The sequence below is a fragment of the Neolamprologus multifasciatus genome, chromosome 3 (genome assembly GCF_963576455.1).
Source record: "Neolamprologus multifasciatus chromosome 3, fNeoMul1.2, whole genome shotgun sequence".
Lineage (NCBI taxonomy): Eukaryota > Metazoa > Chordata > Actinopteri > Cichliformes > Cichlidae > Neolamprologus > Neolamprologus multifasciatus.
This window is the reverse complement of record NC_140441.1, coordinates 34842949-34861170: the sequence shown is the minus strand read 5'-3', so window position 1 is coordinate 34861170 and position 18222 is coordinate 34842949. Positions and strand designations below refer to the sequence as shown.

The 18222-nt window shown below is 40.3% G+C and overlaps 3 protein-coding genes and 1 long non-coding RNA gene across 4 annotated transcripts; 3 read left to right on the top strand and 1 right to left on the bottom strand.

Moving 5' to 3' along the window:
- The first annotated feature begins 1206 nt into the window (after window positions 1-1206).
- LOC146522776 (uncharacterized) lies at window positions 1207-3083 on the top strand. The gene is made up of 2 exons (XR_014872985.1): window positions 1207-1721; window positions 2071-3083. It is a non-coding gene; the product is annotated as an uncharacterized LOC146522776 (long non-coding RNA).
- On the bottom strand, window positions 2894-4832 carry LOC146522775 (uncharacterized). The gene is made up of 3 exons (XM_085153413.1): window positions 4600-4832; window positions 4210-4461; window positions 2894-3615 (listed from the first exon to the last, which is right to left on the bottom strand). Exons 1-3 carry the CDS (start codon window positions 4727-4729, stop codon window positions 3506-3508), a joined length of 492 nt encoding a protein of 163 aa, XP_085009539.1. The 5' UTR covers window positions 4730-4832; the 3' UTR covers window positions 2894-3505.
- Window positions 4833-8203: 3371 nt separating this feature from the next.
- On the top strand, window positions 8204-11139 carry LOC146522774 (tripartite motif-containing protein 16-like). The gene has a single exon (XM_085153114.1). The coding sequence runs from the start codon at window positions 8219-8221 to the stop codon at window positions 9893-9895; it is 1677 nt and encodes a 558-aa protein (XP_085009240.1). The 5' UTR covers window positions 8204-8218; the 3' UTR covers window positions 9896-11139.
- A 1825-nt stretch (window positions 11140-12964) lies between these two features.
- LOC146522773 (ladderlectin-like) lies at window positions 12965-16410 on the top strand. Its single transcript, XM_085153420.1, has 6 exons — window positions 12965-13123; window positions 13204-13281; window positions 13555-13664; window positions 15412-15546; window positions 15818-15929; window positions 16073-16410. Exons 2-6 carry the CDS (start codon window positions 13221-13223, stop codon window positions 16138-16140), a joined length of 486 nt encoding a protein of 161 aa, XP_085009546.1. The 5' UTR covers window positions 12965-13123; window positions 13204-13220; the 3' UTR covers window positions 16141-16410.
- The last annotated feature ends 1812 nt before the right edge of the window (window positions 16411-18222 follow it).

Below are 18222 nucleotides of genomic sequence, written 5' to 3'. Positions count from 1 at the left end.
GTGAGCCAGGAGGGAGGGGGTGAGTGAGTGATTCGTTCGCTCGCTCTATGATTCAGCACAGGAGGGAGGGGGTGAGCGAGTCCTGAGTGATTCGCTTACGCTTACGATTCAGCACAGGAGGGAGGGGGTGAGCGAGTCCTGAGTGATTCGCTTATGCTTACGATTCAGCACAGGAGGGAGGGGGTGAGTGAGTGAGTGATTCGTTCGCTCGCTCTATGATTCAGCACAGGAGGGAGGGGGTGAGCGAGTCCTGAGTGATTCGCTTACGCTTACGATTCAGCACAGGAGGAAGGGGGTTAGTGAGTGCTGAGTGATTCGTTCGCTCTATGATTCAGCACAGGAGGGAGGGGGTGAGCGAGTCCTGAGTGATTTGCTTACGCTTACGATTCAGCACAGGAAGGGAGGGGGTGAGTAGCTCAAATGTGCTGTTAGCATGTTAGCAGAGCGATGCTACTGTGAACTGAGGAGCTATTTTCTTGATGTGAGCTTCTACTCAGGGTTTTTTCTTCCAGTTCAGAGCAGAAATGCTTTTGTTAAGAAACTGGCTGTTGTTTTTTCCCCCCCACAATTTTAATTATAAGCTAGATATATTTCTACTAAGCGAATTAGTTTGCTAACAGAAACAGGGATGAGTCAGTGAGTCAGTTGGGCTTGTGAATTATGATTCACGAGTCAGTAAAGTGATTCTCGAGTATTGAACGATTCGTTCACGAATCGAACATCACTATTCTTCAGTAAACTGGACTACCCGACAGAAGGACCCGAGGCCCCGCCGCACTATTTCGGTAAGTTAAACGTGTTTGTAAGCTAATCCGTAACTACCGTCCTTAGCTAGCTAAAATGAGCACTCGGCTGTCAGGGTTCGTTTAGCTGTGCAGGGGAATGAATTTACTAAAGAAATCAAGAGAAACGCCCCGGGCTGCTCAGTCACTAATTACTGTTACTGTACTTTTATTACAAGTGTTATACTGTAAAAGCAACAGGCTGCACCCTGCTGCAGCTCCTGTGCAGAGCTGAATATTAAATATGTGCAAACAACAGCATGTTTTCAGTCTCTTGCCACATCTGTAAAGACAGTAACAATTTTTTTAAAAGCAATTTTGTACTTCAGTAATGTCAGGGTTTCTGGGTCGTTGACCCAGTATTTTCAGTTCACGTTCACAGTTTATCTACTGCCTGTTCCACTTCCTGTTTTATTGTGTTAGCCTTACGGTGTGTTCACACCGAACGCGATGGACGCGAACAAAAACGCCCCAAACGCCCCTAATTTGACGCGTGCACATTCGCGTCTCAACGCGTGTCCAAGAAAAATCCAACGCGCTTCAAAATATGATATTTGGACGCGCGTGAACCGGAAATGTGGGAGGGATGTGGGAGGAAGTTGTGCCAGACCGGTATCTTTGCAAGATGGCAGCTGTCGAGTTAGCGCTTGAAGAGAGAGTCTCCCTTCTCTATGTACTGTGGAGAGCAGAGCAGCGGCGTAAAAGACGCCCTCGCCGTACCTGGGTCCATCAGGTCCTCCAGAGGCGTGAGCAGTTTGGTGAGTTTCACCATTTGCTCCAGGAGCTGCGCCTGGATGACGGCCGATTTCAGCGATATCACCGTCTTTCACTCGGCCAGTTTGAGGACCTGCTTTCCCGCGTCGGTCCCAGAATCGCCCGCCTAGACACCAACTACAGGCGCTCAATCCCACCTGCAGAGCGCCTGTCCATCTGCCTGAGGTTAGTAAAAGTATTTAATATGGTAGTCCTTTATTGATACCTGTGCTAATATATGCTAAACTATCCATTTATACACTGCTAACGTGGATGTGCTATGCTAACAGTGAATGCTCGGTTTTTACTGAAAGCAAACTGTGGTACGGAGACGACTGTTTATAATATTTCTAGTGATACTCAGAAGGTCTCATCAAGTCCTGATTTAATTCGATTTATGCTGTTATCAGTGTTTGAATGATAGCATAGCTGTGGTGTCATATCAATGTATGCGCTCGGTGTTTGCTGATATCAAACTGTAGCATTAGGACCACTGAGTTAACCTTTGTAGTGATACTCACTCCTTTTTATTTAGACGGAGCGGAGAAGTGTGTGAAGGCAACTTGTGTTCTCCACAATTTTCTGCGCTGTGTGGACGAGAGAGGGGCACCTGCTGTGGTGGAGCCGTTGCAAGGCCTGGGTCGTATGGCAGCAAACAACTCCTCCAGAGAGGCTGTCCTGGTGAGGGAGAAATTCATGGCTCACTTCTCGGCGGAGGGAGCTGTGTCTTGGCAACCAAAGGAGTAACCTGTTTGAAGTCCGAGTGACTTCCCCACAACGGCTCTTTTAAGAGCCACCCACAAACCTCTAAAGAGTGTTCCTGTCCTTTTAATTTTTTCTTAATAAATGGAGCTCTACTCCAAAATAAACTAACCTATTTTTACTCTCTTAAGTAACTTGTCTTCACTATGTTCCTATATACAGTGTGGTGCACAAGTTTGGGAAACCTTATTAATAGTCATTATTTTCCTGTATGAATCGCTGTTACAATGAAAAATGTCACTTACATATATCATATAGGAGACACACACATTGATATACACTAAATATTTATTTCATTTCTCTTTTTTTGTGTTGCCAATTTATGCACCTGCTTGATTTAAACAGTTATTGCACACTTTCTGTAAACTGCATTTCACTTCTCAAATATCACTGTGTGTGTCTCCTATATGATATTTAACTGACTATTTTTATTGTGACAACCAGTGATTTGTACAAGAAAATAATTACTTTTCACAATGTTGCCCAAACTTTTGCATCCCACTGTATTAGTATGTTTTGTCATTAGTATAATATGAAATAAATTCTACTTGTGTCAAGTCGGGTGCCAATATTTGCTGTGTAGTAGAACAGAGACATTTTGTCATTATAAATGTTTATTTGAAAAAATATAAATTCATTAACAAAAACATTTATCATAAATATATGAAATTTAACTATTTACAGAGAGACAGGAATAAAAAGGACCCAGCTTGGAGTGGAAGAGCCTCAGGGAGAAGGAGGAGAAAAATAAGAACATTGTTTCTGCCCTGGAGAGCTGCTGCCTCATCAGAAAACTACTGATCATTAGGGTCCAATGTTTCCAAATTTAACACAGCTGTGCTGTTTTCAAAAACTAATTTATAAATTTGAAATTTCACGAATTCTCGTGTCTGAGGCGGCATGCTCTCCAGAGCAGGAACAAGGCCGAGGAGGAAATGTTCAGTTGGAGACGGGCGTGGCCTCTTTAGGGACTCCAGGATGGCCAGCTCCACCGCCGATGGACCGTCCTGGGACCCGTCCCTCGCCCGCCTTCGAGCTGTCCTCCGCTGTGGGCCTGTAAAACACAGCACAAAACAACACAAAGTAATGAGAAGGCTGCTACTAGATTTTCATTTTCAAAATTGAAAAAAAAAACCAGGATATAAACTGATTGGTTGTAGATATTTAGTAAAGGTGATCACAAGGGAATCCAAGCAAGTAAAAAGCTGTCAGTGCTTGATGTTCATACCTGTGGGTGCAGCAGCAGGAGCTGAGGGACCAGGGACTGGAGAGCCAGGAGAAGAGACAGCTGAGGACTCTGCTGCATGATTACTTGACTCTATGAAGACAATATTAAATGTTAATATTATTATTAATGTTAATATAGGTTGAAGACAATAGTCATAGAGAATATTATATTATTATATACTTATTATTATTATTATATACAGTGGTCTCTCATTTATTGCAGCACATGAACAGTAGTCACAGTTCTCACAAGTTGATTCTCAAAGTGAAAACCTTTGTCGATTTTAAAACGTAAAAGTATTATGCCGCGCTTTTTCTCCGTCTGCGGCGCCACTTTTGTGCGCCTTTTTTGCTCCCGGTGCAGGTGTGTATTTCCGAATGAGGCTCATAGTTATGAGTGTTTTTGTGCTGTTTTTTTCTATTGGACGTGATGGTTATCAAAACCAAACATGATAAGTTTGGCAAGCGCAGGAGACACGACATGGAGGAGATTTGTCATTTGGGCTGCAGAATGCAATGCGCATTGTTGAAAGCTGTACGGTGCAATAAAAAAAATCAGCGAAAAGGCGAGGCAGTGACGGATGAACAGCGGGACTACTGTATACTGTTTATTAATAAACAAAATATGTTCCTGTAGGACAACACGCATAAATTAACTGCCTACATTAACTCAATGTAAACATACCTTCTGACTGACACTCCCCTGCTGCCTCTTCGGGCTGTCCCTGGTCCTCGGGGGAGAAGTTCTCCACGGTCCGCACCATATTGCCGCTTGTCTCCCGCGGGGTGAGGAAGGGGTCCAGAAACCCCATGACCGCGAAGAACTTCCATCTTCTCCCCGATCCTGCTGCAGACCCACTCCTCTTCTCCTTCTCTGCCTTCTTCTCCTTATTATAAGTGTCCCTGAGGCTCTTCCACTTTCTCCTGCAGATGTCCTCTGAATAAACGCATTATCTTGTTAGCGGAAAGGTATTTGTACATCAGTGGGAAAATAGCGGGACAGTAGGCGGGCTTGCTAGCTTTTGCGCGGGTTCATCGGGTCAGTCTGAAAATTAAAAAGAAGGAATGAACTTACCAGGTTGCCCGATCTCCTCACTTATGTGTCTCCAAGCTAGGTCCTTTTTATTCCTGTCTCGGTAAAAGTAGTAGCTAGCATCGTACAGCTCCGGGTGATTAGCCACGGCACTGATGAGCTTTTCCTCCATACTGAATGAAGAATGAAGGGCTTTGGCTGGATCTGCCCCTTTGACCTAGGTCAGAGCCACGTCACCAGGCTCCTGATTGGTTGTCGCGGCGCGATTTGACGCTGGAGTTCAGATTTTTCCAACTCGAGCGGTAGACGCGAAACGCGCGTATGCACAAAATGCAACACAAAAACTCACGCGCGTGGTTTTATTCGCGAGTCAAACGCACCAGACGCGCTACACTGACGCGCGTTTCACGCGTTTTGGCGTTTTGGCGTTTTCGCGACGCAAATCTGCTTCCGAATTTTCGCGGGACCCGCAATCGCGCGTCATCGCGCTTTTCCATTGACTTTACATGTAAACCTGACGCTCTATTCGCGTCCATCGCGTTCGGTGTGAACACACCGTAAGTCTGTGTGCATTATGTTCAGTCCTCTTCCCATTTATCATTAGTTCATTATGTTCAGCTGTTCACTCACCTGTCTCCAATCGTTGTCATTGTTAGTCATGTATTTAAGCCCTCTCTTCCCTTCAGCCGTTGTGTCATTGATGTTATGTTGTCGTTTCCGCCTGCGTTCAGTCAGCCAGCCATTCAGTCAGCCAGCCAGCCATTCAGGCAGTCAGTCGACCAGCCTGCCATTTCCTACCTCTGTTCTGTTTGTTCACTCCATCGCAATAAACACCAACCTTCACCTACCTACCTGTGAGTCCAGCGTTTGGGTCCTCCTTCTCATCCACTCAGCAACCCCTGACAAGTAACTCCTCATTAATCAGGAACTATGGATTAAAGTACTGTAGTGTACTGTAATACAGAAAAAAATGTAAGAGAAGAACTTCAGATCCTGAGTGTGTGAGGACAGAAGAATCAGCTTTATTTCAATTTTGAGGGATAAAATTTATATTTGAGTTTGAGAGGTGCGCTCGATTTGCCACACGGAGCAGCGCGAGAGTAAAGCACGAGGGAGGGGCTAAATATCGGCTCAGTCATTTTTAATGATCGTTGGAAGCCCAGATCGTAATCGAGATTAAAATTCGATTAATTGAGCAGCCCTATGTTGAACTACAAATTTGTCATCTGGAATTCTTTCACAGTTTTTTGCAGATAGTGTGTTATTTAGTTATTCATACCAGAGTAACCTGAGAGGATCATATATTTTTAAATATATAACTTTCTACAGGACTGAATATATTATGTTTATGTAAAAGTCCGGAGCCTCTGAGGAGTATCTGAGTATTTATAACATTACACAAACCAAAGGTCTCATCACAGTGTTCATGAAATGCTGGGTTTATCCATCTCCTGGGGCGGGCCTACGGAGGAGTGCTGAAGATTTCCCTGTGAGGGAGCTGCTGGTGAAAATCATGAGTCCTGCTTGATCAATGCGATGGGCTTCAGTGTTCCTGGTGTTTTCTTAAATGATGCCTTTTCCTCGTTTGTTGGCAGCGGCTCCTGAAAAGCAAGTCTACCACACATCTGTTTGACCATCACCAGTTAATCTGTAACACCAGTTAGTCTGTAACACCGGCAATATTTATTCCCTTGGTTTGTTGCTGTGTGTGATTGCCAGAAGGTGAGTTCTGATCACATTATGTTATGTAGCTTAAATGCTCTTGGGTGTGTATTTGTTCACTTGAGTGTATGCAAATGCTGTTTTTGCAAAGGCACTATTCAAGCTACTAAGCTGTTGTGTTGCGACAACACCGGTCTCTGCGATTCTTTTGGTCCTGGTAGAGATCACACTGAGATGTTTCCATGTTTCATACAATCCTTTTATTACCCATTATTCTTACAGATGCATCTGGAGATCAGCACACTGCATCCTATGCTAAAGGCTGATCTAAAGAACTCCACAAAACAGTTACAGTTATAACCTCTGGTCTCCTCCCCCCTACAGTAAACACCCCCACAATGGAAATACACTAGTACAGTGGCCAAGGGTGCTGACACCCTGACCCCCATCTCCTTTTAAGGTAGTGTCCCTTTTGCCCTTTGTCTGCCCCTCACCCTCAGTAACTCTTGCTTTCTGCCCTGGGGGTGGGTGTTGATTGTCCTCCTGGCCTGCACCTGAGTTCTTTGTTCCCATCTCAGGCCCATTTTCTATTTTGTATTCCCATTAACCGCCATATTGTAATATTACAACCAATCCCCAAATATATTCTCTTTAACTCTGATCTATATTAAGGAATCTATTCTCAACAGTTGTAAACTAGTCCAAACATCTGTCTGTGGAGTGCCGGGCCGGCGGTGCGATCGTTGCTTCCTCTCCACGGATGGCTCCAATGGGCCGGGCAAACTTGTGATTTTTTTCCCCACCACTGAGCGATTAAAACTAATTTTTTGGTTTCTCCACCTGCTGAATCTCACTTTAACCTCTGACTGTGCTCATTTTCCTGTTAAGAGGCAAAGGCACTTTGTACAATAATGGCATTAAAAAAATTTGCGATTTAGAAAAAAATTTCCTTCTTTTTCTTCTGACTCAAGTTGAGTACGATTAGAATTATTACATTACAGTAATTATTATGTACAGTAATTACATTACTATAGCACAAGGTTCAATTAGGTTTATAAAAAAATAGGTGAGAGAAACATCCTGCAAAGAACTGCTTTTTACTTTTTTGACTTTGAGTACATTTCAAAGCCTATACTTAATTACTTTTACTTGAGTAAAAAAGTTGAACCAGTACTTCAACTTTTATTTTAGTAAAGTTTTTTTTAACACTAGTGTCTGTACTTCTGCTTAACTACAGACTTTTTCCACTTTTGACTGGTTCTCACATACCTGTATTTAGCCACGTTCCTGTTAAAAATGATTGTAGAAGTTGTGATCAACTCGACTGTAACAACAGAAAACTATTTTTAAAGAAGGAGTCAGGGTTTCTTTTTATTATTCCTGTCAAACATTTATCACATTTTTGTGGAGATGAATGTGTTTGAAAAACCTTTAATTTGTTTACTGTCTCATATACCAACTACTACACCTGCTGCACCCTCTCACCTCTGATGGTGTTTGAGGGAGAGAAACAATTGAAATGAACATAAACAAGCATCATGTCAGTATGTTTAGGATCATTATCCTCCTGCATTGACTAAAACTGAAGCACAGTTTGTTAACTTCGGTGAGAACTCTGATATTTCTAAAGTGAAGTTTATTTATATAGAAGAAAGTGTTAACAAGCTGAAAAGTTGGAGTGAGCAGAAACTAAAGGGTTAAACAAACAGTATCAGTATCGCTCTCAAACTGCTCCTCTTCCTGGAGTGAAGCACAGCCTGATAACCCTCCCTCTTCTTCCTGCTCTTAAACACAGCACCTCCTCTCTGTCCACGTGTTTCCTTGTTCCCTCCCCTTCAGATCTGCACTTTGAAGATGGGTGTAACCAACATGTGGTGACGTGTAAAAGCTCACACAGGCTCCATTCACTACAGAAACACGTGTTGTTGAGATCAGAGCTCAGACTAGTTTCACTTCTACAGAACAGAAACTCACACAGTCACTGACACTGAGAGGAGAAATGGCACAGAAAGGAGTTCAGCTGGACCAAGAAACCTTCTCTTGTTCCATCTGTTTGGATCTACTGAAGGATCCGGTGACTATTCCCTGTGGACACAGCTACTGCATGAACTGTATTAAAGCCCACTTTGATGAAGAGGACAGGAAGGGAATCCACAGCTGCCCTCAGTGCAGGAAGACTTTCACACCGAGGCCTGTCCTGGAGAAAAACATCATGTTAGCTGAGTTGGTGGAGGAGCTGAAGAAGACTGGACACCAAGCTGCTCCAGCTGATCTCTGCTATGCTGGACCTGAAGATGTGGCCTGTGATGTCTGCACTGGGAGGAAGTTGAAAGCCATGAAGTCCTGTTTAGTCTGTGTTATCTCGTACTGTGAGAAACACCTCCAACCTCACTATGATGCAGCTCCATTAAAGAAACACAAGCTGGTGGCCCCCTCCAAGAAGCTCCAGGAGAACATCTGCTCTCGTCATGATGAGGTGATGAAGATTTTCTGTCGTACTGATCAGCAGAGTATCTGTTATCTCTGCACAATTGATGAACATAAAGGCCATGAAACAGTCCCAGCTGCAGCAGAAAGGACTGAGAAGCAGAAGGAGCTCGAGGTGAGACGACTAAACATCCAGCAGAGAATCCAGGAGCGAGAGAAAGATGTGAAGCTGCTTCAACAGGAGGTGGAGGCCATCAATGGCTCTGCTGATAAAGCAGTGGAGGACAGTGAGAAGATGTTCACTGAGCTGATCCGTCTCCTCCAGAAAAGAAGCTCTGATGTGAAGCAGCAGGTCAGATCCCAGCAGGAAACTGAAGTGAGTCGAGTCAAAGAGCTTCAGGAGAAGCTGGAGCAGGAGATCGCTGAGCTGAAGAGGAAAGACGGCGAGCTGGAGCAGCTCTCACACACAGAGGATCACAACCAGTTTTTACACAACTACCCCTCACTGTCAGCACTCAGTGAGTCTACACACTCATCCAGCATCAATATTCGTCCTCTGAGATACTTTGAGGATGTGACAGCAGCTGTGTCAGAGACCAGAGATAAACTACAGGACATTCTGAGTCAGGAATGGACAAACATCTCACTGACAGTCACTGAAGTGGACGTTTTACTGTCACCACCAGAGCCAAAGACCAGAGCTGGATTCTTAAAATATTCACATGAAATCACACTGGATCCAAACACAGCATACACACATCTGTTATTATCTGAGGGGAACAGAAAAGCAACATTTATGAACCAACAACAATTTTATTTTGATCATCCAGACAGATTCACTGGATGTTATCAGGTTTTGAGTAGACAGAGTCTGACTGAATGTTGTTACTGGGAGGTGGAGTGGAGAGGGAGAGGAGTTTGTGTAGCAGTCACATTGAAGAATATCAGCAGAAAAACAGGCCTAAATGAATGTTTTCTTGGATACAATGACAAATCTTGGGCATTACGTTGTGACACAAACAGCTATAAATTTTGGCACAACAAAGTCCAAACTGTCCTCTCAGGTCCTCGGTCCTCCAGAGTAGGAGTGTACCTGGATCACAGAGCAGGTATTCTGTCTTTCTACAGCGTCTCTGAAACCATGACTCTCCTCCACAGAGTCCAGACCACATTCACTCAGCCGCTCTATGCTGGACTTCGGTTTTGTCACTCTGATGGAGACACTGCAGAGTTGATTAAAGTCAAATAGAGAAGACAGGTTCATGTTGATCCCTGACCATTATACATACTTGTGTAGTTTCTAAATGAGGCTTTACATTTTAGAAGCTGAGAAGTTCAGTGGTCCATTGATGTGTGAAAATAATATTGCACTGATTCAAACTGTACTTACATTTATATACCTTACATCAATATAAATCTGAATTTGTTCTTATGGCTGATAACCACGGCACAACCTCAATTCCAATGAACTTGAGACATTGTGCCACATCTGTTTCATCTCAATTCAGAACCAAGAAATTCAAGGTCATCCATGTCTTTGAGGCATTCCTGCAGTTAATTAATTGTTTTTGCCATCTAGTGCTGTGGATAGATAAAGATGGGTTACATCTGCATAGCGATGAAAATATATGACATGCCTCCGAATCATACTGTGTAAGGGAAACTATATAATGTAAACAGTACATTTAAACTTTTTAAATATAAAAACAAATAATACGGACCTGTATATTGTGGAGAATAGAAATGTTTATTTGCCCTAAGCTGAGTCCTCAGTTTAATCTGACTGAATGTGCAGCTGCTGTACAGAGACAGAGTGGGTTAAGTTTGAACAGTTTCTGTTTTAAAAGTTGGAATGTTTGGCTGTATGGAAATATTTATTGTGCACTCACACAATTTTGACTCTTTCTGCGTGGAAATAGTAGCTTTTGACTTTGTGGTGTTTGAAATGAGGGAAGATACAAAAGTAAAATGTGTAGCAAACATGTGATAGAATTATACAATGGAATGACCATAAAAATCCCAAAACTGACCTTGACCATAAAATTGACAAATGGACTTTAATAATGCATTTCTGTGCTCAGCAAGTCACGATGAACCTGAAATCTGATTAATAACACTAGAGATGTGCCTTCACCCTGCTAAAAGGGATGGAGTGGAAGTTAAGGTAGCTCAGCTCAGCCTGTCCACATGTTTTGCATTCTGCTATGTTTTAAAGGCTGATTTAAGCTTAAATAATAAAGTGCATTGTGTCATTAATCATGGCAATCTGCATCAGAATTTCAGAAATGTGTCTGTCCTGCACCTGGTGAAATCTGTCATCAAATCAGAACATTAACAGTGTATTAAACACATATTACTGTGTATCATGTCATCAGGAATGTTTTTGACAAGAATTATAAGACACTAGTGATTTTAATGTATTTTAATATATTTAATGTTTTTAATGCATTTAATGTATTTTAATGTATGCAATGTATGTCTGTAACACATTTCATTTTTTTCCACAAGAATAAACATGTGATTTATGGGGTTAACCCTAAAGACTCATTTATTTAGACTGGCTTTTAACTAGAGTTGTGCTGTATGAGCAGTTGTATTGTTTTATATACATCTGTTTTATATTATTGTGAAGCATGTTGTGGTTCTTGTGAAGAGTTTGAAATAAATAAAGTTTTAATTATTGTTATTATTATTATTATTATTATTATTATTATAACCTTACCTTTTTTAACCTCTTGCAGTTCATCACTTACATTTGTACCTTTTCAATCTTTTCATTGTACTTTAACATTTGACATGAAACTTTAATTGCTAACTAGAATAATTGGTGTTTTCTAAAACTTTTGAACGGTAGTGAGTACAATTCATTATGCTATTGTCTCTCCTGCTCATTCCTTATTTAATGATATAGTGCAGAAGAATTCATGGATGACCTGTGATCATAAATAAACCACAGAAGAGCAAAGGAGCAGGGGGAGGGTCGGCGAGAGTTTGGCGTGAAGTTTAGCCCACTGGACTGTGACTGGACAGGAGACAGCAGAGGGAAGTGACTTATCAGGAAGTGAAATAAGAGCAGAAGTTGATGGCAGGAGAGAGGATGAAGGCTATGATAGAGCTGAATGAAAATCAAACATTAGGCGACGACGGAAAAATAAATAATAAATAAATGAGCCGTCGTGAAATTAAGTCTGTAATGTGGAGAAAAAGGACAGTGAGCGCAGTGTAACCATGAAAACGAGACACGAGGACGGATTTAAAGCGATCATAAAATCATCTTAAAACGGACCGTGGTTCACTGAGTGGAACCAGATTCAGCTACAACAGCGATACATAAGCCTGCAGAGAGATTAAGAGTGCTAAAATACAGAGAAACGGATCTCTGATGAGTGTTTGTAGGGATGTGGTTCAGCAAGTTAAAGACACACGACTCTATAACATGCTGCCTGATCCATAAGAGAGTCACATGTATGGCTTTTTGTCAAGCGTGGTTAATTGTTTGGTTTATTTGTTTGTTGGAAAGCCATTTCCCCCGTGCCGCTCAGCAGGCATACGCTTTTACCCATTTAGATTTTCCCATAATTTTCATTGATAGTTGCTCATAGGTAGAACAGAGCCATGGAGAGATTATTATACAAAAACATAAAAAGAACTAGGCACAGGTGGAAGGTCTAAATAGCTTTTTAGTGTTGCGCTCAGTTTCCTTTTGAAACGCAATTCACTGCCAAACGTTTCTTTGAGTTGCTGCAATGAAACTTTGTCAAATCAAATCGTATCAAATCTGATTTGTTCATTTCCTTTTTTTTAAACTGTCTATTTTATGGCTGTCCAAAGTTCTTTATTGATCTGTTACCCATTTTAGGTATTTTGTTTTTTATAGAAATACTCCGATATTACCATGAAGCACTTGGGTGTGACACTGAGACCAGTGGAGAAACATACATGGGAACAAGACTGACTGGGAGATAGAAAGAGAACACCGAATGCAGAGACAAGACTAAATGGAAGGGATAAGGCTGACTAAACATGGGGCATGGAAACTCCCCTGTTCTGTGCTCCATGATAACAGAAACCTACAGACTAGAAAACAAAACTAAGAAGACCTAAGAAAACAAATATAAACAGAGGGATCACAACTGTAAACCAAAACGAGGAACAGAACCTTAAACAACCCAGAATCAAAAGTCCAAACACATTTACACTGGGCCAAAGACCCAGGAGCGTGACATCTTTGTTGACCAGCAGTCAATAAATGAAATTAAACATCCATGAAATTCAAGCTGGGTGGAGAGAATTGCATGAGGTTGGTAAAGACAGGGGTAGTGAAGCATGGAATCAAAACATACTCTGTATTTCTAGTGCATTTCTTCCTGGTATTGAAATGTAAATATAAGAAAGTGTATATAAGTGCTCATCTCTACACTGGAGAGGTTAAACTACAGGCTGACACTTGAAAGAGGAGAAGACATTCTACAGACAGGTATGTTACAAATACGCTGAGGATCTTCTATCCTTTCTATATCAAACTGCTAATCACTTTTGTTAATGTGTTTCTTACAGAGACACTAAATATCATCATGAAGCTGCTGACTGCATCTGCACTTCTCTGTGCAATGATGGCTCTGACCGCTGCTCAGGGTAAGTATAAAAGTATGTTACTAGTATCATACTGAATGTTGTGCATGTCAATGGGCTATATACAGCTGTCCAAATAATAAGATCTATTTTTAAATACATGTTTTCAAAAATAGAAATCTAAAGGAAGAAAATGACACATTTTCCAGTTGAAATTTGTTGAAAAGTAAAACTATTACCAATAAAACACAAGTTAATGACCATAATTATAATTATTCCAGTAAAGGGGGAATTGAGTCAGCATTTTGTCACACAATATGTTTGCTTTGTCTTCAGATGAGTGCTATGTTCTCAAGAGGCCCTCATCATGTCCCGCTGGTTGGACTGAGTACAACAACAAATGTTACTTCTATGTTTCTACACCCTTACCCTGGGGTGATGCTCAGGTAATAACATCAGGACTCACCAGTTACTGTGACTGTGTTTCTTTGATTCTTTAACCCTTTAAAACCGGTCGGAGCGGGCACGCTCTGTTTTGCGTAACTATTTTTAAATCCCGGTAGCTCTGCAACCACGTGAGCTAGCGCAATATTTTTTTTTTGCATATGAAACCTGAGGAGTTGTACTTACATCTTATGCCATCAGCTTGTCCTCGGTCACAGTTTCCTTCCACATATAGCTTTGCAAAAACTGCATAAAAAGCGCTTGCAGCAACAAAAACATAATATTCCAGAAACAGGCTTTGCCGATCCGATCAGCTGTTTGTAACACTTCCTACATTGGATTAGACGGCAGCGCGAACTATCGCATGTCCGCCATGACCTGCCCGAAACAGGAAGTGACGTCATTTCGCGGAAATGTAGTTTTCTACGGTCCGGGCCTCAATGAGCCTATACTGGTGTTTTTAAAAGTTATGTTTGACTTTATGACTTTCTGTGTCGTTTCTGGGATGCTTAGGACTCATATTGCACTGCTGGAAATAGTTTATTTTGATGCATATGCTGCTTTTTTGCAAATTTGCACTATAATATTTATTTTCGTTTTTCCTGCAGTGTATAAAAATTGGTGTATTTCAAAAATAAAACTATGAAGACACTCAAAATAAATTTCCTGTGGTGGGAAACTATTTTGTGCAACTTTTTTGTATTTACAGTTTTGAGGGATAAGCCTCTTAAATTTCTCTAACTAGAAATATATGTTAAAAAAACAAAAACGATTTTCAATTTTTTTGTAGTTTATTGCACTTTTTTGCAATTTATGTAATCACTATGCACTTAATTCCTACATATTATTAAAATCTAGGCTGTAATGGTTGTATTGATGTATAGCAACTTGAAATGCTCCCAAAAATGGCTCTACAGCATGTAAAAATATAATATAAGCTCTGGCGGACTTGGTTCTATGGTAGGTCTTAAAGGGTTAATATTTGGATAAGACCTTATAATAATATTTTTTTAATATTATATTAAACATTTTTAATAATATTTTGTCAAATAAATTGACAATTATTAAAATTTTATCAAAGCCAATGTACTGTTAAAATTTGTCTAAAATTATAATAGTATGTATTGATCATTGTTAATGTTATCATTTATTGAATTTTAATAATGCTATCATTTGTTCTCATATGTATGTATGTCATATATGGCTTTACTTTTTAACAAGTAAACAGTAACAATATATTAGTAAACAAGAAATACAAACAAAGAAGCAAACAAACTAAAGTCTCCAGTTCCTCCTTCCTTCTCCGTTACTACAATTTATGCCATGGATAAATCACCTGTCAATTTTTGCTTCGATTAAAACCAGTTCTTATATGTACTGTGAAATATGCATCCAAGCTTATAATAGCAAATATTATTTTTTTAATTTATAAAAATAATGCTAATTATTGCAGTAAATGGTTTAAGCCACCAACAATAACTGCATGAAATAATTCTGAATGATAAATGATTGTAAATGTATTAATCATTAGTCCTTTCAATATAATAATTATTAAAAAACGTTACTTTTTATTACTTGTTGAATGGTAAGCTATTAATAAAAGGTCAGATAATTAAAATCAATAATTTTGTCAGTCAATATAAATATTTCTTAGTATGTTTTATTATTATTTGTATGTTTGTGGTGGTGTAATCATGAAGCTTGTTTTATAAATCTTCTGTAACTCTTCTGTCTCTTTGTTTACTGTAGAGACACTGTCAGTCCATGAGTGCAAACCTTGCATCTGTACAGTGCCCTGGGGAATACGAGCTGATTCAGAGGGTGATATTTAATGGGAGTAGAGCTAATGGACGAACATGGATTGGTGGTTCTGATTTTCAAAGGGTATGCCAGTCTTCCAGTTAAAACATAAATCTATCCATTGGATATTTTACTTATTTTTCACTCTTATCTTTTTTTGTTTGATTGCCATATGATATATCATGTTTCATATATTTGATATCTTCAGTTTGTTTCTACATTGTCGGTAGTAGTGAAAGTAAAGACAAACCAATAAATGAGAACGTGTGTCCAAACTTGGTAGTCGATGTATAATGTTAAAGTGTAGTTTCGTTAAAAAACAATTTCTTATTTTAAACTTTTTTCTGTTCTGTAGGAGGGTTATTGGTTTTGGATCGATGGAACACGTTTCCAAAACGCAAACTGGTGTCGGGGGGAGCCTAACAACTGGAGGGACAACGAGCATTGCATGGAAATGAATTTTTCAGGTATAATATTGTACATAATATATACAAGTGCTATTGTCATTATACATAAAACCAAAAAAACCAAAACGTTTTTCTCATATATTCTATATTTTTGTGTCCATGCAACAAAAATTTTGGTTAAAGTTGATTTTTGGTGCTTACAGGACACCTGTGTATGAATGATCAGTCTTGCCAGGACCGATTCCCTTCTGTCTGCATTAAGAGTAAGTGATGATTCCTGGGCTGACATGAAGGCACGTCATCTGAAAAAGAAAGAAATCTTCACATATATCACTCAAAATATCTGTTTTCACATCTTTACCTTTCTCTTTTGCTGTAACGATGCATAAGGAATGAAGCGACAAGTGACATAAAATAGTGTGATTGTGTCTTGTAAAAGGAGCAATTGAAATGTGTAATGGAAAGAATGCTTTTACCAAAAATTTAAAAACAAAACTTTTTTTCTCTTCTGCATCATTAAACTATTAAGCATTGAATCAAACTGGTCTGTGAGTATCTGTGTTTTTGTGTAAGGTTATGTAAGCTTTCAGTTCAGTTTTTAAACACTCACTGATTAGATTAACTCACTGATAGATTAACCCACGTATAAATCTGCTTGAAACTACATTATTTTCTCTTGAAATTATTTTAATATTTTTAATCTGATGCTGTTTGCTTCTGTGTCCTCCATCTAATTCCTGCTTTTGATGGCATGAGTACACACGAGCATACAATTAGAGACACACACACACACACACAAAAAAAAATAAACAAGTCTCCCCTCCTTTGCTTCCCTCTTCCCAAAATTTTAATTTCACCTAATAGTGCTAAATTTCAGAAATAACCAAATATTTTGCTAAAGCTTTTGTACATTGTCATAATTGCTAAGATACAACCTTGCACCCTTTTCACAAACCTCTAAACACAAACTGAACTTTTTTTCACAAAACCTCTGCAAATACATAATAAAACCATGCTGGGTTACTTTTATAACAACTTCTGGGTAAAAGCCGTAGGTTTGTTAGTTTAAATGTTGGTTTAAAAGTCGTGACTCAAGAGTTGGGTTGGCGATGTGCTGGGTTCTTTAATTAACTCCCTGGCTTGAATAATTCTATTGGGTCATAGGTTTGCTAGCTTTGATCAAATATTGGGCCAAAATTTTACCCAATTGTTTGTGTAGAAGATACGCTTCAGAAGAAGCCACATTATTCTTCTGAAACTGCCATTTTCAACTAGACTACGACCTGATCTGATATCACTGATTTCTCCTCTACTATGAAATAAAACATGGTAAGCAAAAAGTGAATTCCAACACTCTAAAAATCACTGGGTTATTTTTGATAATTACACTTTACTGGTATATTCTAGAACTTTACTTACTGATTAAAGGCCTTTTTTTACAGACAACACGAGCTAGCTTGTAATGAAGAAAGATAAAGTTATTTCTACTTAAAAATGCTTGATAATGTCTTTTAAACGTATTATTTGAAATGAGGCTGAGGTTGCTCTGTTTGACAAATTATTTAGAGATTACTACATCTAGAACATTTTTTGGTTTTGCATCTTTTGTTGAATAGATGAATCTCAGGACATGAATCAAATATGACCAAATTAACGAGGGCTCATTTAGCTATGATGGAAGCATAAGATGTTGCTCATTAAGGTGTATGAAATGATCTGAGAGGGAGAGTCCCTCTTGCCACTTGTAATGTTGGGTTGTGTTCAGTGGTTGAGAATAGTCGGTAGAAACCTTAGCAGGATAGTAGGAAGGATACACGATCATACTGGTACTGGCAATTCCACAGCGTATTCTTTAATGCACATTCTCTTCATCAACCACACAAGGCCTTGCAGGAGGTCTCCTCTCTTCAGGAACTCACTCTGCAGGAGGGGGAGATACAGGAGAGGTGGAGGAAGATCTCAGCCTGGGCGTCTATTGTCTTGTGTAGTCTGGAAGATGAGTGGATGACGGGGTGGGTGCAGTTTTCTCTGTGGTGGGGTCGGATGGGCTGTCCTGGGCTCTGCGGGGCCAGGCGGCGCTGCCGAACTAGGGCCCCCCTTTCCCTGGCGGGTTGCAGAGTATGGGGGTGCCTACTGGGGTCAGCGGGGGAGCTGGCCACAGGGAGGGGTCACTTGCCCCTCCCTTCCGTCCCTCCCCATCTCCAGCTGCCTCCCTTCTCCCGCTCCACCACAATCACCCACACATCCCCTCCTCTGTCCCCTTCTGGCTGCTTGTGCCTCAATTTTATCCCACAACTTGGACATTCACATTACTCACACTCTCACTACACATACATATAGGATCTTGGGGGTG

Excerpts from the sequence above, each read along its gene's own strand:
- LOC146522775 (XM_085153413.1), bottom strand. The coding sequence starts at position 4,729 with ATGGAGGAAAAGCTCATCAGTGCCGTGGCTAATCACCCGGAGCTGTAC. Across the intron at positions 4,462-4,599 it reads TGAGGAGATCGGGCAACCTG|AGGACATCTGCAGGAGAAAG; the intron begins GTAAGTTCATTC and ends GCGTTTATTCAG. Across the intron at positions 3,616-4,209 it reads AGGGGAGTGTCAGTCAGAAG|AGTCAAGTAATCATGCAGCA; the intron begins GTATGTTTACAT and ends TTGTCTTCATAG.
- LOC146522774 (XM_085153114.1), top strand. The coding sequence starts at position 8,219 with ATGGCACAGAAAGGAGTTCAGCTGGACCAAGAAACCTTCTCTTGTTCC.
- LOC146522773 (XM_085153420.1), top strand. The coding sequence starts at position 13,221 with ATGAAGCTGCTGACTGCATCTGCACTTCTCTGTGCAATGATGGCTCTG. Across the intron at positions 13,282-13,554 it reads GGCTCTGACCGCTGCTCAGG|ATGAGTGCTATGTTCTCAAG; the intron begins GTAAGTATAAAA and ends CTTTGTCTTCAG. Across the intron at positions 15,930-16,072 it reads CATGGAAATGAATTTTTCAG|GACACCTGTGTATGAATGAT; the intron begins GTATAATATTGT and ends TGGTGCTTACAG.